The sequence below is a fragment of the Pogona vitticeps genome, chromosome 4 (genome assembly GCF_051106095.1).
Source record: "Pogona vitticeps strain Pit_001003342236 chromosome 4, PviZW2.1, whole genome shotgun sequence".
Taxonomy (NCBI): Eukaryota; Metazoa; Chordata; class Lepidosauria; order Squamata; family Agamidae; genus Pogona; species Pogona vitticeps.
The window spans coordinates 208,414,451-208,440,667 of NC_135786.1; the positions used below are offsets into that span (position 1 = coordinate 208,414,451).

The 26,217-nt window shown below is 38.3% G+C and overlaps 1 protein-coding gene across 11 annotated transcripts in view; it reads left to right on the plus strand.

Annotated features, from left to right (window-relative positions):
- Positions 1-26,217, plus strand: part of RALYL (RALY RNA binding protein like) — a 333,458-nt gene that overhangs the window by 288,164 nt on the left and 19,077 nt on the right. For all 11 annotated transcript variants that reach the window (XM_078393572.1, XM_078393571.1, XM_072999079.2 and 8 more), the window contains 3 exons: positions 14,188-14,235; positions 17,223-17,386; positions 22,343-22,456. In XM_078393572.1, the coding sequence (XP_078249698.1) occupies positions 14,188-14,235; positions 17,223-17,386; positions 22,343-22,456 (326 nt within the window). The remainder of the gene's footprint in view (positions 1-14,187; positions 14,236-17,222; positions 17,387-22,342; positions 22,457-26,217) is intronic.

The following is a 26,217-nucleotide window of genomic DNA, read 5'->3' on the forward strand; positions in this document are numbered from 1 at the left end:
TATGGTTCTCCATACTGCCTTTAATTTAAGTAGCCTGGCTTTCTCTTCCGCATTTGAACATCTGTTATGAATTATACATTAATCCTCTGCAGAGATTTTCCCCCTTTATAAATGGGATCGTTACTTCTAATAAAAAAAATATTCTGCTAGAAAAGCCTATTTAATATTTCACATTTTTTACTTTTAACAATACGATTCATAGCATGATATCAGTGGGCAATTAGACCCTCCTCTTATAAGAGAGATCCTTTACTTATAATGTCTACTCAAAACTGACACAGAAGCAGGTCCCTTCACTTTATTAGTGGTAGTGATGGTGATGATGATGATCAGATATTCTGACAATGAGAGCTTTTTCTTTAGAGCAGTAGTTCCCAACCTTGGTTTTCTAAATGTTCTTGGACTACAATCCCTAGAAATTTTGGCCAACACGGCTGGTGGTGAAGGCTTCCGGGAATTTTAGTCCAAGAACATCTGAGCACCCAAAGTTGGGAACTACTGTTCTAGAGGATAGATTAGGATTTGTATTTTTAAATCATGTGAGAGAAATAATTCCATCATATTTTGCACTTTAATTAATACAACTTGTTCCTTTTTATTATTATTATTGAAATAATCAGTATGATAGTAATCTTTATTAATAAAAACCTATTCTGACACATACATTTTATACAAGGAGAATCCTCTTATAGAGGAGACTATGTAGGAACACAGGGCACCTAGCAACAGTCTCCATTATGAAAATGTGTTGCATTTCTGTTGAAATTATAGTAATGATTTCTAGGTTTGTATCTATCTGTTACAGCAGTGGTTCCCAACCGTTTTGAGTTGCAACCCCATTTTACAATAGCCAAGTAACCTGTGACCCTTCTACCATGTTTGCATAAAAAGACATTTTAACGGAGTAAAGTCATCCCTTCTCAGACATTATAGGGTTCTTTCTCTCAGAAGTTATAGGGTTCGTTCTCTCCCAAAGGGCCTGTTTCTCATACATATACATACACACTAACGTTAATATCTCAATTCAAAAGGTCAAGGAAGAAATCATTTCACACTGGCTACAACACATATGAGGTGGCTGGCAACCCCCCCGAGACAATACTTTGCTACTCCCTTGGAGGTTGTGATCACCAGGTTGCAAAACACCAGTTTACAGGGATAGGAGCATATGTAAATATTATGCAATCTGGTTGTTGTGGGTTTTTTGGGCTTTTTGGCCGTGTTCTGAAGGTTGTTCTTCCTGACGTTTTGCCAGTCTCTGTGGCCGGCATCTTCTGTGGCAGCCAAAGAGCCCAAAAAACCCACAACAACCATTAGATCCCAGCCATGAAAGCCTTCGCAAATACATTATGCAATCTGTTTCCTCTTTTGTCCTATTCAGTGGGTGGGGATGAATTCTATATTCTTTGGCAACTTATATCCAGCCATCATAATAACATTAGGTAGTGCCCATGATGAAAATGGAGATAAGCAATAAGGAACTGACTTGACCTTCCTCATATGGCTTTTCTCCTCCCTTTTTCAGCCCTTTGAGTCAGAGTTTTGCTCCTGCCTGCATTATAAGGTGGCTCCATAGTGTTGCTTAGAATTTAGAATGATCAGTGGTCATAGCATAAAAGTAGACATGATTCTAAACCATGTCTAGAAAGAAACCATGTATGGTAAGAAAGCACATTAGTTTCCTTTTAAATGTAATATTCAGGGGAATGACTCCATTTTTAGACATAGTGAGACAACTGAGTTATGCAGGGTAGAAGATGAGAGGGCAGCATTAACATTAATAGAAGGGATCTAAATATGTATTTAGAATGAAAAGAAACATAAATTGCTTATTTTAGGAAGAACTGTTTTTAGTGAGCAGTTCATTGGCAGAAAACCTCAGGGATCAGTAGTTATAACCTGAAGGTTGTTACATTTACTCCATGTAATTGTGGTGCATTAGTTCTGCCCTGAAATGGGCAAACCATTAAGCCGTTAACATGCACTGAGTGTGTTGATAAACCTACTTTTCCTATTCCAGTTGTTGCCTTATCTCACATTTCTTCACTAGGTCTAGGAGTTTTCACTCCATGCAACCCAAAAATTTTAAAGATAATCAATACTAGTCTGAGTATTATGTTACCATCAATTTAATATGTATAGACAACCACATAAAATACAGATCCAAAGTCCTATTGTGAACTAGAGATTGCATTAGAAAGATTGCACAAACAATTTTTGCCATTTTCTTGCCATCTGATGCGCACCTGGGCAAATGAATAAGTACGTAACCAAGCATTTGATCTTGACATGTCTGAATACAAGGCAAACAGCTGCCATAATTAAACAACAGTTATATCATTTTTTTTATTTGCACTGCACAAATCTAATAGGATTCTGGCCCAAGGGTGAATAAATTTAGTCAGTCCTGATCTCAGTCACATTACAGTGGTGCCTCGCAAGACAAATGGTTTTGGCAATGGGGTTGATGACTCGCAAGATGAATGTTCCTCTGGCTGTGCTTCGCAAGACAAATGTTTTCCGTTTTTTGTTCCTGCCTCCATGTGCTGATTTTTAAATGTTTTTCTATGATGTTTAAAAAGTTACAGGTTTTTTTATTGAATTTTTAAAAAATCATCTGCACAATATGTATGGCTTTAAAGAGCACTTTAATAAACCCTTTGTAAACCAAATTTGACTTTGTTCTGACTTTTTTTGCCCATTGTAACGCATTAATTAAATTTCAATGCATTCCTATGGGAAAACGCGTTTCGCAAGATGAATTTTTCGCAAGACATTAACCGCGGAACGAATTAAATTCGCCTTGCGAGGCCCCACCGTACTTCCATCTTCTGCAAACAGTGTCACAGTGACACCATTTTGTTCTTTGTCTTAAGCATCAAAAAGTCTTGAGTCAGCCATGCTAACAGCAGGTGCATGGTGCTCTGAATTGATCTGAATCATGAAACCCAGAAAAGACAGGTGTAATCATTTGCTCCAGAGCCATAGCTTGCTGTTTTGGCAGGGCAAGACACACTGTCTCCAAACCATTCCACCATAAGACATCCTTCCTTATACTGCTATCAGCCATAGCATTAATGGCCGCTTTAGGTGTTTAATGGAAGGGGGAGGGGTGTTGAAGTACTTAACCATACAGCTGATTGTATATGTAGTTTTAAACATCTCCTTCCACACCTTGCAGTGCCTATGAAAATTAGATATCTTATACCCCTATTAATTTTTAAAAAAACTAACTCAATAACTAGTCTTTCAGAAGACTGGAAATAGAAACTGAAATTTGTATGTGAACACTAAAACTATGACAAGTCTTCCTACAATCCTTGAATTTTTTATAAGCTCAGCAGACAGAGATTGCACTTACCTTTAATCATTCCCTGAAGGCAAACCATTTCCCACTCTGATTTTCTGTCAATGCCATTTGGTAGGTAGAATATAATGCTTAGTTTCATTGCAAAAACTACCTTTTATAGACAACAGAAGTGTTATCAGATTGGTTATGTTCTGAATACCCTTTGTTTCTATGAAGGCATTTTTAAAGGACATATTTCATATTCCAGCTTATTCTTCATGGGCTATAAACCTGTCTCAGTGTGCAGAACGTTTGTAGAAATGTCACTGTCCTTTAAGAGCACTATGAAGGAGTAGGGATAATGATGCCTTACTGGGGGAAAAAACATAAAACACTGGAGGTGAAATAAGCAGGCATATGACAAGCAAGAAGAGGTTAGTACTTTCAACATTTCCACACAGTGTAGAGTAGGTACCGTAGGATCAGTTGCTGTTGACTTTTTTTGAGAAAGTGGTTATGATAGCTTGATTCAAGAGGGAATATGAAAAATGATGCACTGAGTGGCAATGTTTAAGGTCCATAGCTGTAGTGACTGGGCTTTTAAAAGTTGCTGTCTGGACAGATGCAATACAGAATCATAGAATAACTGAGTTGGAAGGGACCTAGGAGGCCTACTGCTCAATGCAGGAATCCAAATCAAAACTGGTTGTCCAGTTTTCACTTGAATGCCTCCAGAAATGGAGTGCCCATCACCTCCTGAGTTACAGTAATTGGTTCCATTGTCATACTGCTCTGACAGTTAAGAAGGTTTTGCTGATATTCAGCCTAAATTTGGCTTCATGTCACTTGAACCCATTATTTTATTTATTTATTTATTTATTTATTTATTTATTTATTTATTGCATGGTATTTATTGCAGAGTAGACATGGTCTACTCTGGGCGGCTCACAACATACAAATAGAAAACAATTTAAAATATACACAATTTACATAGATTAAAAACAAAAAAATATATAATCAAAGAACTTACAATTTTTAACAATCAATTTAAAGCAAAGCAAAGAGTCCCAAGATGGCATGAGTTAAAAGGAAAGAAATAAGAAATAAGCATCACTTAATTGACTGGAGGGAAGGCCTGCTTGAATAGCCAAGTTTTTTATTATGTGTTACTTACTCTGGGATGATTGAGAACAGATCCTGCCCCTCCTCTGTATGACAGTGTTTCAAGTATTTGAAAATCACAATCATATCTCCCCTCAGTCTTCTTTTCTCAAGGCTAAACATGCCCAGTTATTTCAGTTTTTCCTCACAGGGCTTGGTTTCCAGTCCCCTGATCATCCTTGTTGCCCTCCTCTGAACTTCCTCCAGTTTGTTGGCATCTTTCTTAAAGTGTGGTGTTCAGAACTAGACGAAATGCTTTAGATGAGGCCTAACCAGTGCTGAATTGAGGGAGACTAGTACCTCATGGGATTTAGAGACTATATTTCCATAATGATCCTAAAAATGCATTTGCCTTTTTTGTAGCTACATCAGACTGTTGGCTCATATTCAGCTTTTAATCTACAACAATTCCAAGATCCAACATATAAACATGTATATTTTATTGCACCTCTTATTTGTGTAGAAAGGAAGATGAATACATTGTCCATGCTCTGGTAATATCTAGAATGCCCATCTACAATAAACTATAGCTGAAATCCTGTTGTGCAGTTCCTGCTTTTCTCCTCAAGATGACTCAAGATGGCTTTAGAGTTTAAACAGAATCCTTTGTATAGATCGATAGATGTATGTATGCTTTTACACATATTTCAGCAAGAACATACTGTATTTCCACAGCTTTTTTCATTGTTGTTGTTGTTGTTGTTGTTGTTGTAAAAGCAGATGCTATCAGCTCTTTCTAGAATCTTTCTTACCAAACCATCTAATAGCAGTAGATTCCATTCTAACCCAACTCAAAAATCTCTTATCTGACTGCTTGTAACAAAACCAACCACTCTCTCACTCACATAGCAAACAGCATCCCCAAAGTCAATTAGCATAGCAACCAATTAGCACATGGAAACATTCCATCCCTTTTCCTATCTGTTCCAATAGACTCTCTGGGACACATCAGATTTACCACTGCTAATCAAACAGAATCACTCACCAAGCATATCCATATATACCTGGATAGAAGAAATATACAATGGGGAATCACAACAGTTCCCTGTACATTTCTAGGCATGTTTCCAGGCATATTTCAAAATGCTTGGCTTCCGTTTGCAAGGCCCTAAACCATTCAGAAACGTATGGATTGTTCCCTTCCATATGTTTTTCCATATGCCCCAGCCATGATCAATTATATATGTCTCTACACTTTGATAACTGTTCTTTTACAATCAATTTTTGTTTAGTATACTCTGCTTTTCACTTTATTCTGTTCAGTAATCCCTAAGCTACAGGTCCTTTGGGAGTACAGAATGTTTCCAGAGGTTTTTTTTCTGTGCTCCAGAACTAATTACACGTTCAAGTTTGATGTTACAGCTACAACTTTAATTCATCAAGGTGCCATTCAGTAGAAAGTGCTAGGAGCCTTTGAAACTCATCACTTATTCCTTCTAGCTGTCAATGAAACTCTTATCCACTTGTCATATCAAACTATGCTACAGCAACATGTAGCATATTACCTATAAATTGTGTAATCAGTCATGCATGTGTATGGTTTGATAAGAGTGCCATGAATATACACACTCAGTATGGCATGCACTTAGAGGACTGGCAGTTCATTACCTTGATGCCTAGAAACACAGTTGTATGGATATTGATTTATTTACTGATCTAAAATATTTTCAGAGCCGTCTTCACCCTATTAAGGAGTTCAACCATGTATATTACCAAAACAAATTTGATTAGAATGCTAGGGTGAATAATAATGTTCTTAGCTGACACATGCAGATTCAAGTTACACGTAGGACTGCAACTTCCAAAATTCTGGTAATTGTTGTCCAAAAAATAAATTTTGTGAGCTCTGGATTGCAACATAGATATCTCTCATTAAGGAGGATGGTCTGTGACCACCAGTGCTGAGAAGGGAAAGCCAGATCTACCCTCTATCCACCCAAGAACTTGAAAAGTTCTCCAAAACAACCTATTAGCCAATGAAATTCTTTTCTGTTGGAAGCAATATACATAAACCTAGTTATACCAGTTATTATGCCGGCAGCTGTATTCTGCACCAATTGGAAGTTTGGATTTGCTTCTGACATATTCCCGAATATGTTTAAAATGTCATTAACAATGATATTTCTGGAGATTAAGCATGGCTTTAATTTGATGTGATTGAGAGCTCACGTTCAGAAAGGATTTATCTTATAAATCAAAACCCACCAATGTCAGGTAATTCATTGAATGAATTCAGCTGATCAATAATTTTTTTATTTATTTTTATTTATTTATTTGATTTATACCCCGCCCATCTGGCCTAAAAGGCCACTCTAGGCGGAATTCAATGAATGGACATTGTGCAGCAGCAAGAGGTTTATCCCCATTGTTCTGTGCAATGAACTGTCATATCCTGTGCAATACAATGCCATTTTTAGTTAATTCTACACCGTAAATGTGCTGCTCTGCATATGAATTGTAGCAATCTTGTGCACCTTGGTGTTGCTTCTACCTTCTTCAGCTGAATCCTGAGCAGGAAGGATGCCATTCTGGTTAATTCAATACCAAACTACAGTCTGCAAATCACAGAAGCTGATATGACATACTCTGTCCCAGTATGGTTTCTGAACAAAATGCATGGTAGCTAACAAAGGACATTTGTCCCGTTGTTTGGTCCCCTTTGGGAACAGGCTAGTTCATGTCTTTTGCCAGCAGCCACACAACATACATTCCTGTATGAACCAACCCGTCACCAGAGTATTCCTATCCGCAACTTCCTTGTTTCCTTCCAGGGGCCACTGGAATTTTGCTGCATATTGGTTTATTTCCAGCAGGTATGATTGCTGGGATCAAACCAAAGCAGCACTTGCTGCTATAAATTTTCTATCCAGTTTATTTTTCAAATATTTTTAATCTTAACCACTTAATGATATTGGGAAATTAAACATTTCCTCTCCTCTTCCATGGGTTATTGGGAAATATAATTAAGTAGCTAATCTTAATGATATGGGTGGCAAAAGGAGGAAGCAAATGAGCTTTTGTGTATTAGGACAGCACTGATGTGCTGTATCTTTTAGAAAAAAATTTAAAAATGGAAAGTTTCCTTCTAGAAGAAGGATGAGATAGGAGAGGGCAAGGAGCGGGATGTTTTTGTTTTGTTTTGCTTTCGTTGTTTTCAACTTTTTCTTAAAGGAGGCAGACCAAATGCATGTGCCATGTGGATACAATGATTGCATCAAATGGAATTTTGGACCGTCTACACAACCTTAAGCAATGCTGTTTAGCCCAATCCAACCCACTCCAGTTTTCCTCTTGAGCCATGCTCTAAGCTAGATGTGAGTTAATAAGCTAGATCTGATCCTGAAATATGAAGTTCAGGTTTGGTGAGCCTTATTATATTCCATATAAGTCAAATCTGTATTACTCTGGATAAGATGTTTGCCTGATTTTTCTTCAGTTCAGCAAGGAAATTGTCATTTCATTCTTTGATATAGAAACATAAAACGCTTACATTTTTAATTTAGGCTGATTGTAGCTCCTTGTCATATAGCAGTGTAATAATGCTGGCAGCACTGAGTGCATCTGCAAATAAATTAATAGCTTTCAAGTCTCTGATCATCCAAGAGCCATTTGTGTGTGTACTTAATCATGCACAGTGACTAAAGAGTAAGAGACAAATGTGGAAGCTGTAGTTATATTTAGAGATTATAATTATTGTTGGTTATTACCCAGTAGCTTTCATTTATTAAAAAAGAAGCTACAAGTATTTCCAAAAATGGCCCATTAAGGCACTAATGAAGAATACAATGAATAACTTATTTGTTTATTAGTTATGAGTTACATTTATGTCCTGCCTTTCCTGCAGTGAGCTCAAAGTAGTGTGCATGGTTTTCCTCCTTTCACTTTTGTCTCACAACCCTGTGAGATGAATCAGGTTGAAAGACAGGTCACATAGTGGGATTCATGGCCAAATGGAGATTTTAATCCAGGTCTCCTGAGTCCTGGTCCAGCACTCGAAAACACTACACCATGCTAAGAAGTTATTCTATCAGCAGCACTGAGATAGAAATTTCCTTCATATTCTGTGACCCCTGTCCCTGCCCCCCTCCCCCAGTTAACACTCAAAGTCTGTTCCAGGGCATCTCTGTACTCTGCCAATTGGGCCTGCATATTGTAAATGAAAATCTACCTCTGCAGTGTTAGTTTTCACTCAAAGCAAACAAAGCTCAAAGCAAAATTCAGTGGAATTAGTAGTAAACAAGATGTTTCATTCCAAGAGAAGAACTTGTACTATTTTTGCACTATAGTCAAACTTTCCTGAGCACTGCTTTGTAATAGTAGCAGCTTTTAGTAAGAGTAATAGTTTTGTTTCCCTTTAGTGTAAAATCTACTCCATCAGATCTGTGAAAATTCTCAGTCATCCAGGTGAGGTTATTTGGAAGTTGAGTCATGGCAACTGGACTTCTTTCTTACTAGGTTGAAACGTTTTGCTACTCATCCAGGTAGCTTCTTCAGTTTGTGGAGAGTTGGTAGGAGACCCCTGATATATCCTCCATGTTGGTTTCACTGCCCCTTGGCCTGAATAGGCTCATCAGATGGCAAAGGATGGAGGAAAATCTCACCTCTGAAGTCCTTCTCCACCCATTGTCATGGGTCGCTAACAGTCATTAACAGTGGTCTTTCTGGTGGGTGTAGTCCTGATCTTTCTAGGGATGGATGAAAGAGCAGCATGATAAATAGGAGACAGATTGCATTTAAGGCCTCCACCCCTGTTGAGTGAGAGATTTTCTATATGCACACGTATGGCCTCCCTGACCCCTCTCTCAAACCACCTATCTTCTCAGTCCAAAATGAGTAAATCTTGGTCATCAAATGAGAGTCATTTGGCCTTCAAATGAAGGAACACTGTTGATTGTGGTCCTACAGACGTCTACAGAAAACCTACACACACTGCTCAATACCTGCGGTTTGGCTTTCCCCACCCATTGCAACACAAACTAGGGGTCATCAGGACGTCAAACCAGAGAGCAAAAAACATCCCCACCTCCACAGAAGCCAAGAAGAAGGCAGACAGACATCTGAAGACAGCTTTTAAGGCCTGTGGACATGCAAAATGGGCCTTTAACAGGGCAATGTCTTGACCCAGCAGGACAATGGAAAAATCTGAGACCCAGAGCCAGTGGAAGAACCTGGTCATTCCTTACATGGCCGGTGTGTCTGAAAAGCTCAAAAGGATTTTTGATAAACACCACATACCTATGCACTTCAAACCCACAAACATACTAAGGCAGAGACTCTTCCACCCAAAAGACTGGACACCAAAACACAACAGGAGCAATATAGTATATGTGGTCCAATGCAAGTAGGAGTGTTCAGAGCTCTACATTCGAGAAACCAGCCACTAAACCGGGAGAATGGACCAACACAGGAGGGGCAGTGGCTCAGAACTCCATCAGATGCAGCAGGGCTGGAGAAAGGGAGCCAGTCACTCTTCTACCTTTCTCTGCTCTTCCCCAGGGTAGCAGTCTTGAAAGTGAAAAGGCTTGGTTTATACATGGTTACTATTCACATGATCGGTGTAAACGGTACATGAGATCCACTGGGGCCCCAAAATGCTGAAGGACAAGGTGGACTGTATTGCTCTAGAAGATGAATGCTATTTTTTAAAAAAATATATATCCTTATGATAAAAAATAAGAACGTCCCAATGAGTTAAAAATGACAAATGGAGATGAAAGTTTCTAGTTCAGCCGACTCACTGTGATGCCAGTTTTCTGCCTGCGGTTGTGGGGAAAGTGGAGTACAGTAGCACACTTTAAAATTATGTTTCCCACACCTTAAAACTGCTGCATATATAGATCAGGCAAGAAATAAGGTTATGGAGAAAAATCTAGCAACCTATTTATTAAACAGCTGATCGTGTAGAAAAGTCTTTTGAATGTTAAAACAGTGTAAGTCCAAAATATGTATTGCAAGTAACTGCAGTCACACTAATCTCTAACTGCCTGACTCCAAACTGCATGTTGTAACAATCCTTCTACTTGGCCAAATAATAAGGTCTCACCACAACAGGGATTTTGGAAATTTTTTGTGGCCAGCACAGCTTAGCCGCATCTTGAAAGATGGGATGTTTGATGTCTGAGGAATCAACTGAAAAAGGATTTAGGTTTCTGCTTGGAGACCAAACACAAAAGAAAGCATGCTAATCTGCATGCCGATGATGGGAAATCAGAAAACTTCCTCCTGATCATCACACATGATTAGCACTTAAGAAATTCCCCTTATAGTGATTTTTTTTACCTGTAATGTATAGTTGTGCCATTTTTACAGCACCACACTCTCATTTAGTTAAGTCTGCAGAAACAGAAATGTTGTGGGTTGTTTTAAAAGACAACAATAACAAGAAGTCATTATGGTACCACAAAATGTAGATAATTGTGTATGGAAATAGGATTGAGTGAATAATGCATCATGCTATGCCCCTAGGTAACTACAAATAGAACAGTCATTTCCTGTCATGATTTGGGATTTTATTGTTTTCAATTTTCAGGTTGGTTGCTTTGTTCCATTCGCTTTCTTCCTCTTTTCACTTTCTAGGATTATATAAAGGTGTAAAGTTTAAGAGGATAGGAATTTATCAACTTTTTCAAACATACAAAAAGTACAACAGCACATTTCAGAAAGCCAGGTACATTCCTTTGTTCCTTTGTTGCTGTTTCTTGTGGGCCTTCTCTGCAAAGAATGGAGAATTTTTTTTAATTGCAGAGGAAGTATAAAGACAGAGCGTAAGTGCAAGAAGAATTATGCAGGTTAACAGTCTTCTCTTTCTTATTGCACTTCCTGTGCTGCCTGAGAACTTCCACATCTTTTGAATCAATGTCTCTGTAAACACCCTTAAGATCAACTGCACATTGTAAGGCAAGGGTAGGTAAGTTCAGCAGACCCAAAGTCCATTTTTCAGATTCGCCACTGACCACATTTCATCTAGGTTATTACACTGGTTTTTTGTTATTGTTGTTAACTTGCACAGTGGTTTTTCGTTAAAAATAATATTTTAAAAAGTTATTCAAAGGGAAATCTCCAGACAACTGGAAATCTCAGGTGATGAGGAATGCAAAAATGGCCTTGGGGTCACATGTGGTCTCCATTTGTTTCATGCTTGCTTCCAGGTCTTATCATGCTGGAGGGGTGCATTTTAATCTGCATGCCCACAAGCACATGCCCCAATTCTGTGACAGCTGCACCAAGTGCCTCTGTACGGAAGCAAGCCTTGACAGACAAACAGTCCTTTCCATGTGGATGGTGTCCTCTTTGCAAACAGTTGTGTCGGAAGCATAGATGTTGGAGGAGAAAGGCATGGGGGTGGAGCCAAAAGCATGAGCCCACAGCAGATTCAACACAGTGAGATCCTACATGCATGTAACACCTGCACAAGGGCTTTTAGCTACAAGGTCTCGGTGCTATTGGTTCCTGTTTCATTTTTTCTTAAGGTTCCAAATTCTGGAACAGAATCTAAAGATATGCAGCCAGATCCACAAGCCTGGTCCATCTGAGGCTCTTGTATTAAACGGGTGTTCGTATTTACATTGCAAAAGAAAGAAAAAGAAAGAAAGAAAGAAAGAAAGAAAGAAAGAAAGAAAGAAAGAAAGAAAGAAATACATGATCAAAACAGAGAGCAGAAGAGGACATAGCTTTATATAACACTTGCACCTGCTAATTTACATGTATAAATGCAAATTTAGGAATAATTGTTGCAATTTACTAAATTGTTGGGGAAGAGAATGAACCCATAAGAACATAAGATCCCTGCTGGATCAGGTCAAGGGCCCATCTAGTCCAACTTCCTGTATCTCACAGTAGTCCCACTGGATGCCTTTGGGAGCACATGAAACAACTTATACCCCTCCCCTGAATCTGCCATTTTGAGGTATCTTCCTTTTAAGCCTGGAGATTATACATCCCCATCATGGCTTGTAAACTGCAATGGATTTTTCCTCCAGAAATCTGTCCAATCCCGTTTTAAAAGCATCTAGGACAGATGCCATCACCACATCCTGTAACAAGGGGTTCCACAGACTAACAACACGCTGGGTAAAGAAACATTTTCTTTTGTATGTTCTCACTCTCCCAGCAATCAATTTGAGTGCATGTCCGCTGGTTCTGGTATTGTGAGAGAAAAGAGCTTCCCTCTGTCCACTTGATCCATCCCCTGCATAATTTGATACGTCTCAATCAGGTCCCCCCCTCAGGTGCCTTTTCTTTAGACTAGAGAGCCCCAAATGCTCTAGCCTTTCCTCATAAGGAGGCTTTCCTCATAAGCACAGTAGTCATTTTAGTCGCTGTCTTCTGCACCTTTTTAAGTTCCACTATGTCTTTTTTGAGATGCGGTGACCAAAACTGTATGCCAGGGGTCCCCAACCCCCAGTCCGTGGGATTCCTTGAACTAGGCCGTGGACACTGCTCTCCACCCCATTGCACGCACACACGGTAGACGTGTTGTGCTTGTGGAGGGGCGTGTTGTGCTTGCAGGTGCGAGCATGCGCATGAGTGCATCATGCCCCTCTGTGAGCGCGACACACCCTCCACAAGTGCAACACGCTTCTCCGCAACTGTGGCACACCCCTCTGCAAGTGTAACACGCTCACCCGCGAGCCCGGGGGTGCCCCTGCCCCCCCAGAGCCAACACCCCCCCAACCGGTCCACAGTCCCTAAAAAGATGGGGACCGCTGCTGTACACAATACTCCAGGTGCGGCCTTACCAGTGTTTTGTACAATGGCATTGTAATGTTGGCTGTTTTATTTTCAATCTCCTTTTTAATGATTCATGGGCCTGTTCATTCTGCTGATGAGTGTCAGCTCTTGGTGAGCAAATGTATCCTACCTATTCCTTTTATGGTTTTTAAAATCACTGGCTAGGAATTAAGGAACTTGTAGCTCAATACATATTTGAAGGAAGAGCTTTTAAGCACCAGTTAAAAGTAATGTAGTTGTCTGTAGCTAATTACTTTTTCAGAATAACAAAGTTGTAACATTTTGAAAGTAACATGAGTTGCATCAATGTTTTTCTAATGGCTGTAGGAGTATTGTGTTCTAGTTACTTCCTAAAGGTACTTTGAAAGGGGCACTCTGAGACATTTTTGGAGGCATATTGACTGGAGTCAAGTGTCATGCCACTGTGTTAGCTTAAAACCAAGTTTTATGCTAGGTATTTCTCTAAAGGGAAGTGACGGGAAGTAAGTGCAAAGCAGTAAGCAATGCAGTCAATAATGTAACTAGAATTAAAAACAAAGTGGATTAGTTTGGATAACATTATAATGAGTAATAGAAAAAAATTACTTTTTCAAAGTAACATGTCAGGTTCTGCTGGTGCGTACCTGTTTCAGGAAGATGCTGCCATCTGTATGCTCTGCCTTTCCATGCATTTCTGCTCACTGATTGCAGCCCCATTTGTTTGGATCAAGGGAGTACCACAATGGCAGACTGAGTAGTTGGTCAAGTTGTGTAAGTAACACCAGACTTCAACTCTTCTTTACCAGCAGTGCTCACATGCAGTGTTAATAGTTTCATAAAGTACTTCCATGAGCAACTGGGGTCTAATAAATCTGCTATAGAGTTTATCAGCACAGACTATGAAGTAGAGAATTCATGGATCTCAATTAGCATTGAAATTTCACAAAGGTGCATAAAGATATTTCTCAGATCATGTAGGCTGCTGCTTGTGTTACCTCATGTGATTTTTCCCCCTCTTCTTTTTTCAGTGGTTATGTTTTTGATTATGATTACTACAGAGATGATTTCTACAATCGGTACGTTCCTGTCTTTGGTACATAAATTACAATAGTCATATCTGCACATAATATGGTGAAAGGTTTTTATTCATTTTCTCATGGGGCTCAATTTATTTTGATATGTTACTTGTGACTAGGAATTGCTTGCATTATGCGTGGTTTTTGTTCAGCCCGTGGCACACGGATTATGGCTCCATCTTAATTGATGGGATGTCTCTTAATGGTGCTTTAGAAGTTCATTTTCTGCTTTAGCATGGGCATGTCTTAGGGTTCCCTCACAACTCTACAGTTCTGTGAGTGTATGATTTTAGATACCATGGCCTTAGCTGCAGGGCTAATTCTATGCAAGCCCAAGGGCTTTATTCTGAGACATTTTGTAACACATCTCAATTGCTAAGAATATACAAGGAGTTTAGTTGCAGGCTATAAGTTCAATAAACCTGTCATAATTGTCTCTTCCCAGACTATAAACCACACATACTTCTGCTCCCAGATCTTCACACAGATGTCTGGAATCTCAAAATTGTACTCATTTGAAAAGGGTAAATAGAAAAATGGGCACTTTTCAAATGTGTACAAAACACTGCCAAGAGATACTTATGTTGGTGGAAGGAATGTGTTAAATCAATGCACACCATTTTTAAAATCAACACAGAATAAGCAGGAGGGTTGCATAGAAAAGGGACTGATTTCATCACATTAAAGAAGGTTGAGGAGAAAACTAACCAAGCAAAAACCAGAAAAGGTTTAAAGGAAGTTTGTGTTTGTGAATTTTACAATGTGCCCATCCCTGTTGGATGCAGAAGGGACTTTTTAAGACAGGGAAGGCTGGTGCCTGGTAGATAGATAAGCTGTAGCTTGACTGGCTCTGCTTTTATTAGAGGCAATATAGGAAGAGGCTGCTCATGTTAAGACAAGGACAAGATTACATTTGCCAATAGCTGTTCAAGAAGCTGTGTTGGGACTCTTACTCTGCTTAAACTCCATTGTGAGATTCACATTTTACTTGTAATAAAGTATATTCATTTTATCTGTCATGGATGCTCATTCTTCATATTTTTGTATCTATTACATATTACCTTCAAGCCAGGGTGAATACTTTATATATGTATGTTATACATTATGTATAGTTTAAATATACCAGCATTCGGTCTTGCTTATGCCAGAAGCCTTCTTTAAATAATGTTGCTGTTGACCATTATGAAACCCATTAATCATTTTGAAAATGCAAAATCAGTTAGGAGATATGGAAAACAAAACAAAGACCCACATATTCATTTCAATGAATTTCTTAACATGCTTAATAATATGATGATATACAAATATCTATCTACAGTATACGTACATATACTGCATGTATATACACACACACACACACACACACACACAGAGAGAGAGGAACAACAACTATTATTGTAAAAGGCAGCATTTAGAAGAGTCCCCTCTCTGCTACCCGAATTGTTAGGCTCTTTATGATGATGACATGAACAGACATGGCTCCCTTAAAACTTAGCAAACAGCTGTCCAAGAGATGTCAGAAAACAAAAACAAATTAAATTGAGAAAATTTCATATCTGACATTCTTGCAAATTATGATTTCTTTACTGGAAGATGTAGCTTGGATTTGTGTTACTTACTATCTTAATTAGTTGATTAAGTGCCTTTAAGTCAATTCTAAGTTATGGCAACCCTTTTGGGGGTTTTCTAGGTACAGAGTACTCAGTGATGGTTCACCATTCCCTTCTTCTGGGTTGCCATAGGACTGTGCAGCTTGCTGAAGGCTGTACAGGCAGGCTTTTGTCCTGGAACACCCAGTGGGAATCCAATTCCTAGCCTCTTGCTCCATAGTTAGATGCCTAACTCACTGAGTTTACTTTGTACAGCCACTGAATTAACTGTGATGAATTTATGTTTAGAATCCTAAATCCAAATGTTATCCCCAAGATTAAATGTATGGGATGAATGGGATTTGTTTAAATCCACATTTAATGTAAGTCCCACTGATCCAGTGTTATTAGGTTGTTTAGATTAACAGTTGCATTTAACCCATTTAAGTTAACTCCAAAGCAAGTCCCACTGACCTCGGGGGGGGGGGGATAGAAACAAACTTGAATTAAAATTATTCTGTAATGTGAGATTATATCATCTGAAATGACAGAACTGTATGTCTGTGTGTGAATATATGCTAAACAGATGCTGTTCCCAGAAACAAGTAGAATACTATGTTTGTATGCATTGTTCACCCCTTTCTAAATCAAAAACACCTAAAAATAGTAGGTTATCTACTTTTCAGAATATTAAAATTAATTACTTGTCATTTTGCAGAGGTCAGCCCAATCACATTTGGTTCCAGGACTGGGCAGCCAAAATGCCACTGGAAACCAGGGTCGAGTGAAAACTCCTCTTGCGGCAGCAGAGACCCCTACTAAACATAATTATTCTTCTACAAAATGGTGTACTAAGGAAATGGAAGGCTCCAGGGGCTCTAATTAAAAGAGACCTTTTAAATATGCAATTTTATCTCCACATCCACACTGTTCAACACCCAAAGAGAGTAATTTTTCAAAACCAGAAGAGGACTCTGTTCATTTGGAAGCATTTTTGCAGGTCCATGCAGTCCTCAGAAAATTAGAGGGGCATAAAATTGAAAGTTATTAGGAAGTTATAAAAGGAAAAAAGTTGAAACCATTACTACATGTTTTGCTTTGTTATACTGTGTGATATAATTACTCGGTAAAATGCAATTATGTGAAGCTAAATTTTCATAACACAAATAAAGACAAACTAATGCTGTATTCATCACTGAAAACTGGATGCTTGGTTATGTTCGAAATAAAAATGTGCCTCTTAATGCACGAAAAGCCTTGAAGCCTAATTTAACTGTAAGTCACTGAGATTTCATGAGGTAATTTTCTCTGAGGAAACATGGAAATTTAGTCTGCAAAATCTTACTGACATTAAATCACCATGAGGTACTGTGAAACCTCTGCTTTCATTTCCTTAAGGTTGTTTGATTACCATAGCCGTGTGCCTGCACCGCCTCGTGCTGTAATTCCGTTAAAACGCCCACGTGTAACGGTTACAGCAACGCGCAGAGGAAAGGGGGTGTTTTCCATGAAAGGGGGATCAAGATCTACATCAAGTGGAACGTCGTCATCAGGATCAAAATGTGAGTTCAATATTGCATCAGCGAGGGTTATCTCTGTGTAGCAGGAGTGCTTAATAGTGATGTGGTTTCCTAAGTTCACCCTGCCACCAAGGCTTTATACAAACATGCATGTTCAGGCACCTGGACAATTGTTTGAAAAATGAGGATGTCTTCTGGAAATTAGGGTTTTCTTTGATTACTTTGATAGGGAAGGGAAGGGAACTTGTGAATCCATTTCTGTATTGCGGTGGAATCCTTAAAAAAAATTAGACACTGAATTAAAGGGAAATACAAAATTAATATAATGAGAAATATTGCTCTATTTGTATCATAAGGCAGATTGATGCAACTAAATTGTGATGTCATGAAGAACATTATTTGTTATTTCATTTGTTGTTACCGCATATGGAATTGCCAAGGAAAGATAGAGAAGACACATTTTTGAAACTTCCTGCTTCAGTGCCACACAGCATGAGTTCAGTACTGTACTTGGCCTCTTTCATATTAGAGTAATGTGTTTCAATCCCTTTATGTTTTCATGGAAGTAAATATTTTTGTAAGAATGCATATCTACTATATTTAAAGAAGCGCAGATATTGCTAAATGATGTGGCTTACAAATAAAAAGTATTATGGCACCTTAAAGGATGGCAGTCTTTGTTTGCCATATGATGTTGTGGACTGCAACTCACTTTTTTGGAAATATCGTCTAAGCTGTTTCCCTAACATGATGGGCCCTGAGGCTTTTGCCTCTCTTTCCAATATTCATGTTTTTGTCAGAGCTGGCGGCTATAGCAAAAAGAGCATGGAGGAGTTTTTCAGTACTAGAAAGAAGCAATGCCCACGAAATAGTTGGAGTATGACCAGGAACATAATCATAAAGATTGGCTACTTCTGAATAGCTGAACTACTTCTCTGTGACACTTCCTATCAGTGATTAGCATGTGGCTGGCTGACAGATCAGACACCTACTCTTCCATGTTATGGTGAGATAGATATCATTTATCTAAAGATGCAGCAGAGCAACATGGCAGAAATCCTCTGCAAGATATTCCTTGATATCTAGGTCTCCATGATGAAAGGAATTGTGTCTCCCTTCAGGAGTTTCTTTGCAAAGAATACCTCACACATCTTCAGAAATCAAAGTGTAGGTTTAAACAGCTTGAATTCTAGCCAGTGACTGTAGCATTTTGGGAGTTCACCTCCAAAAATGTAACTCTCCCAAATTCTGCTGAATTCACCTGGATATTTTGCAAATTTAATAGGCAGCATTATTTAATTCTGGCTGTGGTTGTGGCTGAAAATGGGTCCCATGTCTCTTCCAGAACACTAATCTTCTTACATATTGGTACGACCAGGTCCTGATAATATGGGAGACACTGATGGTGAAAGCATTAGTAGTGCATTGTGATATTTATATTAGAGATTGGCTAAGCAACAACAGCAAGAAGATAACCTGATTCACTCTTTCCATATGTGAACACCCCAAGAAAGAAGACTGATTTTTAAGAAGCTGTTCATAAATTGCACAGAAGCAGTAAATCACTCTTTTTCTTTTCTTCATTTCCGTTGTGCTGTGAAGAGCTTGTCACTGCAGGTCTTCCCTACAGTGAAATCTTTGATCTGTAGAAATCATTAGAGGTTTACACAGTGGGTGAGATCTACAGGCCCTGCTTCCCTTATTAGAGTAAAAGGAAGGAAGGAAGACCAAGCGATGTACACATTTCTTCTGCCCTCCCTTAGAGCCAAAGCTTTAGTGCTTTTAAAACATGCTGAACTGAAATGTCATAGAAAGCATTTCCAGAAAATATTTTTCTCACCTCCCTAGACAAAGAATTTTCTTCAAATATTTCCTTATTTTTTCCAACATTTTGAATAAAGATATACTTAAAATGCAACTGATGCAGTTGCTGCTGCTGCTGCCAGTTACAAGAACATACAACAGTAATTAATTACAAAATGTTACTGTGAAGGACTGCAATGGGCATAGCTAATGGTGAGCCCCACCATGGTGTGATTGGTGGAAAACCTATTCTGACCAACGCCACCCCTGAAATTTATTAAAGTGGTGCTTTCTGCTTAAGTTGTTCTGTCCACACATAGGACAGAGAATTCCAAGAGACCATTTGCACACTCCTCCAGTTAGGATAGAATCTGAGTATCAGAGTGGGGAAGCCAGCTGTCCACTAGTCTAGCGGGAAGTGCCTTGAGGCACAACTTTCATCTTTTCCAATTAATTCTGGGAATGATGTTTGCACAGTTAGAGAAAAGATGTGTCTCATACCCAGAGCCCTGAAAAATACATAGGAGAAATCCCGCAAATGGTTTTCAAAGGGGTGATTTGGTGGGAGAAGTAACAAGGGAGCGGCTTTCATATTTGATTCACTCTTGGAGTCAATTCCTTTCTCAACCTTAGCTAGCAGATTTTAAAAGGTGATGGGAAGAAGATGTAATTTTGCTGATTTGATGTGGCAGGTCCTCAATCTTTTGGAGCATTTATTAGAAAAATTAAAAGGAGGTTCATCCAATACTGCACATTTAAAGAAGAGCAATTTTTTAGACATGCAGTAAGACATTATTTCTATATGATATTTTATTATCCTACTGTGTATCTTCCCAAATTAAACTGTATATATATTTAAAAATAGTGAATCCTACTTGTAAAGAAAAATGAAAAACAGTTTCTAGCTTCTGAAATTCTTGGCTTCAGATTCTTCTTGGGTCATCATTTCATTGGATGACCTTGAACACATCCCTAGATCTCCCCCTTTCCTCATATTCTAACCTTTCCAAATTTTGAGAAAGACAAAGACTATAAAGTTCTGCACAAAATAGAAAGCATTATATTGCAAATAACAGGAGTTTATTTATGTATTTTACAAAAAAATATACAGTACACCATTTAACAAATTGAAGTTCAGCAAAGTGGGGACAATATAAAACTCAGGTAAATGCACAGAAAAATAAAATATAAAAATTATTCTAAAATACCAATTTCCTTATACAATTATCTAAAAGAGTAACTAGTGATATACTGGATCCACAAAAATAGTCTGCCAAAGTTTTAGTGAGGTGAGGAGTGACATTCTGACCCATAAGTATTCTTGAAGCATTACAACAGGAAACTCCCCCTGGTCTCAGATTTTAGTCCTGAAATCTTAGGGAATACGGTGCTGCAGACCTGGATACCTTGTTTAAGATGTCCCTGTCATAATCAGAGGAAGGGACTGATGTGGAAGCCTAGAATGAATACATACTTCAGTGTACATATTCAGCCTTTCCTTGAAGAACCTTCCATGAGACACTTGTCGTGAATCTGCACATGAAAATAACGACTGGCTGACAGAAAGGATAGCTACACTAGCCTTTAAGACAGATGTTCTTATTTCCAGCCAGGTTTGATGGGTCTCCTGTGTCTTTGAATCCCTGTGGCCTTTCCTGATGGCAGTAGTGGAAGGTTCTAGCAGTAGTGCTGGAATGAGTAGTCCAGGATGTCACAGTTTGAATTCCCCACAGAACCTCTTCAGTAACCTGAACTGGGACATTTTCAGAAATAAAAATGAGATAATAGCTCTCAGACATTGCAGCTCGGCAAGGAAAACACTAGGCTTTGGTGTATGTGTGTGTGCGCGCGCGTGCAAAAATATTGCAGGGTGGCCAGTTTCTAAAAGTAGTACATTGTCTGTTAGAACTAGAGCGAAGATTTAAATGTTCCTATCTTGCTTTCCTAATGAGCTTGAGGGATTTGCATCTTCCTTTGAATCTGAGTAATTGCTGGCCACTTTTCCCCCTGTTAAATCTGCTAGCTTGAAAAATATATCTTTCCAACTTTGGCAGAAGTTTCCTTTAAAATCAGCCATGTAACAACTTGCTTGTAGTTTTCTATCTAAAGAATTAGCAGATGCAAAGATATGTGTTGATGTTTCATGACAAACTGTACTTTTACAAGAAAAAGATGAAATGGATGTTCCTAGAATATTTATAAATGTGATATAGTAAATGGGGAAATATTAAACAGCTTCCTCATTATTGTTTGTGGAGCCAGAATAGATGGTTGGGAACAAATAACTGTATCCATAAATTAATTCTGACTTCAAAGCCACTAACCAGTTTCAACATTGCAGGGTAAGACAGCCAGCTTCATAAAATATGTCTGTGGATAGATCGATTATATTTAGCATGTGTCTACCAAAAGAAGATTTAATCATGTGGAGATAGTCATGTTCAGGTTGTAGCTAAAAGGTGTCAATTTTCACAAACCGTTTCATATTAGGAAATATTTTCATATGAGTGAGTGTATCAAAAGTTAAAAATAATGTTCCCCAGTAAATTTCCTTTTCTACTTTATGTGAACTGATTTCCCACTGGGTGGCAAATATAGGAACAATGTCCCTCACTCTGAATTGACTGTTTTCTTCCAAATATTTCATCACAAAACAAAATTTCATTAGCTGTAGGGTATAATGCTATCATCTCAGTTACTACGAACATTTGGGATGGCATATTGTTTATACATCAGTTATGAAAAATAGAGCCCAATAGTGGTTGAATAGATTTGTTGGGCAAGGATGAAAACTAGAAGCTTAGTGGGTGCAGGAATATTTCAGTCCCTTTCCCCTGCCAAAAAAAACCTGAAATGACCCAGGCATCCAGATTAGGAATAAATCCAGAGGCACATCCAAATACTCTTTTTAATTGAATAAAATTCACCAGTTCAATTTTTTTTCACCAGAAAAAAAACAAATATCAAAATATATCTTCTATTCATATTACAAAGGAAAGCTAAATCCTGTGTATAATTTATAAATATTATACTGTGTATAGAAAGGGACCTATACCCCACTAAAGAAATAAGGCTTTACAGAAATAAATTATAAGGTCTATACCTTGCAGTGTACAACATGAAATTCATTTGCTTTTGAATTATGATTTGTTTCATGGTTGGTACCTTCTTTGTTGTTATTCTTTTTCCACTCAGTGAAGTCAGACGAGTTGCAAATAATCAAGAAGGAATTAACACAAATCAAAACAAAAATTGACTCTTTGCTAGGAAGGCTGGAGAAGATTGAAAAGCAGCAGAAGGCTGAAGCAGGTATGTGAAAATGATCTATACTTCTTGACAGCTCATTAAAGGGTGAATTAATCCAGTGTGAAGTTATCAATCATATTGTCACTTCTGTGGTGAGAAAAATTTTGGAGAAATTGTATGTTCAAATGTGGAGTTAAAAAAATATCCCAATCTATGAACTGCTATATAAGACAAAGATTACTGTAAGGGTGCATTTAATGCCTTTTTCTATGGTCAGTTTCATGACTTTCTTTAAGCTATGGTTCCTGTTTATTGTTTACACGATAATGGTTACTTTTGTTCTACCATGCTCTTCTTGTGGAGACTTATTTCTGTCTTTACCGTACCTATTTGTTACTGTAATTTTCCCTTTATTTGTTTTTCCTAGGAAAGACTCTTTCAGATCAGTAGCAGAGTGTCCTAAACATCTGTGTATTGCTGTTTCTGATGTCAGACATATCCATTTTACTGTATTGAATATGTCTACATATTCTGGCATCTCGATTTGCAGTGCTGTCTTGTTCCTGTCACTATATCCGTGTTGTGAATGGATATCCACCCCTAGCACATGTACCTGCAACGTCACAAGACATTCCCAGCTATTCCTTCCCAAAGGATACATCTTTTGGAGGGAAATCCTGTTGATGTGATGTCATTTTTGGTATACATTGAAGTCGCTGTTAATATTCTAGGGGAACAAAACTTCTGTCCTCACACACATATTCACAGCTGCAATGGCACACAGAGTAGCTTGCATCTTTGTGTCTAGGATGCATCATCTGTTGGCTAAGGGAACCAGTAAATATTACATACTCTTCACTGGGCATTACCATTGGTTATGTATATACTTTAAATATTTCAGTGAATAAATATACTTACAAATCCAAAACATAAAATTATGTGTAGAATAGTTCAGCTGATGATGGGTTAAATGTCTAGAATGCCATATCCATGTAGTATTTGAGCTGCCACAGCCCATATGCTGAACAGTGTGGCACACCATCCAAGTGTTGCTCCTCATGATCATGTTTGATGTAAAGGACTGATGCTGTTCCAGCATGCCTAGGTTGTCATTCGGTGCCCAAGGCCATGGTATTGCACTAGACATCAACTATTTCACACAGTCCTAAAAAAATTATTGACTCATATGGGACACAACGAAGCACAGAGAACTGTCTAGTTACTCTTTAAAACATCTGCACCAAAACCAGTAACATTAACACCAGCAGATACACAGCAAATGCATGCTGCAAGACAATTACTATACCAGAGAAGAGTCAAAACATTATGCCTGGTTTTTAGGAACAGCTGTGGTTGACCTTGACTTTAAATGACATGTACACTCACCAAAAAAAAAACAACTTATGCCTTTTTAATTTTGAAATGTAGTGATATATGTCATCAGTATTATTTATACAAAGCAACTCTAAAAAACACAGCCAAAGAGCCCGAAAAACCCACAACTCTAAAAATCATTTTTCCGCCCTTACTGTATATGCCTCCTGAGACTGAGGAGAAACATTTTAACCAAAAATACTGACCCACTCATTCAAGGAGATGTGATTTTGCAAAATAGTTCCTTGCTCAAAATTTGCTCTTTCAGATATTTCAGAGCTATTAACTGGGAGTATATCTTACTCCCAAGTGGGGCTTATTTTTGACATGCACATTACTTAACTGTTATTGATTCCTTCCCCACCCCAAATGGCCGGGGATGGGGCACATTTTATACCTTGAGTCTGCTTTCAAATGGAGTATTGGAACACCAGTTACAACAAATTCTTCTGTTTTCAATCTAAAGAATGGAGAGTGGAGGCTGCCATTTAGATTTTAAAATAAGATGGAGTAGAAATTGTAGCTTTAACCTATTAACAAACTGTTTCAATCACTGACCTTTCTTGAGGATGGTTGGGAAATTTCTTGATTAGTGTGTGTGTGTTTTGTAAATATTCAGTTCCTATCCACTATAATAGTGGGACGTGCTTGTGCTGCGGGTTAAACCGCGGAAGCCTCTGTGCTGCAGGGTCAGAAGACTTGCAGTCATGAGATTGAATCCACATGACGGAGTGAGCTCCCGTCGCTCGTCCCAGCTCCTGCCAACCTAACAGTTCGAAAGCATGTAAATGCGAGGAGATAAATAGGTACCACCTCGTTGGGAAGGTAACGGCATTCCGTGTCTAGTCACGCTTGCCACGTGACCATGGAAACTGTCAGACACGACTGGACTAAATGTCGAGGGGAACCTTTACCTTTACCTTATCCACTATAATGGTGACCCCATCTCTGGTTAATGACAATGAAGGCAACAATTTTTATGATGATAGCCATTTTGAATTTCTTAACATTCAGAAAACATCTCAAAAAAGTGTTGGAGATTGATGATTGCTCCAGGTTCCCACTAAAAAGATTTCATCTCAACTTTAAAATATAGCTGAAACAAAATAAGCAGTTCTGAGGTGGTAGAACAGCTGAGAAATGGTGCTTGTCAATTTGGTACTGGCTGTTTCTATACAGAAGTCCCTAAGATACAGAATTCATATTCATCTCAACTTTTAATTATTAAAATATATCTAGATACATAGTTTATCTCTTGTCCTTTTCTTCCTGTGGCTTGAATATCCAAGTTATAATTAGCGGAGAAGTTCCTATGTTGGGCTCAAGAATAAGCTCAGGAATTTTGGTTGCATCTTCCCACGTCTGCTGCTGCCAGCTTTAAAGCACAGAATTAATTAGCAGAAGACATTGAAGTATAAACACATTACTTTCCTGTCTTTTTATAGGTTTCCTAAAATCAGTGAGACAAACCTTAGTCATGCATGTAAAACATAATGAAAGCTTTCAGTTTTCTGTCACTATTTGTTTGTTTCCAGTTTTTATATAAAATCCTCATGCTGTTGATTCGTATTAAAAAGGAAATTATTCAGAAGTTTTGCCATTTAAAAATTGGTGAATATTCCAAGTAATTCTGTTTCATAATGCAAATTATTTTTTTTCTTATTCAAGAAAAGCTAGGAGCAAGCATTTAACAAATTAAATGGATTTGAAATTAACATCCAATTAGAAGATCTCAAAACATATCTAAATCCCATATTATCCAGGTTCAGCAGTATAAAATCTTTCCTATTTTTTTAAAAAAAGTTATTACATTGTTTGGTTGTTGTGGGTTTTTTGGGCTCTTTGGCCATGTTCTGAAGGTTGTTCTTCCTAACGTTTTGCCAGTCTCTGTGGCCGGCATCTTCAGAGGACAGCACATTGTTTACTCCTCCTTGTTTCGGGCAATGAAAGAATTTTACACAAAATTATTCAAAGTAGCCAAAAGTAGTTCGGTGTGGATGAGTTTTACTTTATTTTAACTGCTATTCCTAGAATCCTCCAATTAGCCTGACCGTATCAGTTTGCAGCCAAAATGCAGCTGAATAATTTGCCACCAAATTTCAGTGGCAGGAAGGCAATGGGAGACACAGTCTGCTCCATGCCCTAAGAGGTTCTGAAAAGGAAACCATTATGGGATTTGTAGTTCCTGAGGCTTCCAGGGGGTATGAAACAGATTAGCTCAGAAACTGCCCTTCCCATTATGCCTTGCTTCTCAGAAACTCCTCTTGAAACCAGCAGCCAAAGTAGAGCAAGGAACTGCAACCACTGTCTTTCCTCTTTTTTTCTGCAGTGATGTACACTAGTTTTCTTTCTTTTTCTGGCATCCAGGAGGTTGCTATGGGGGTGACTGAGCATAATTTGGTGGGGTGGTAGCCCCTGGTGCTTTGCTTCTGGTTGTACGTGGATGAGCT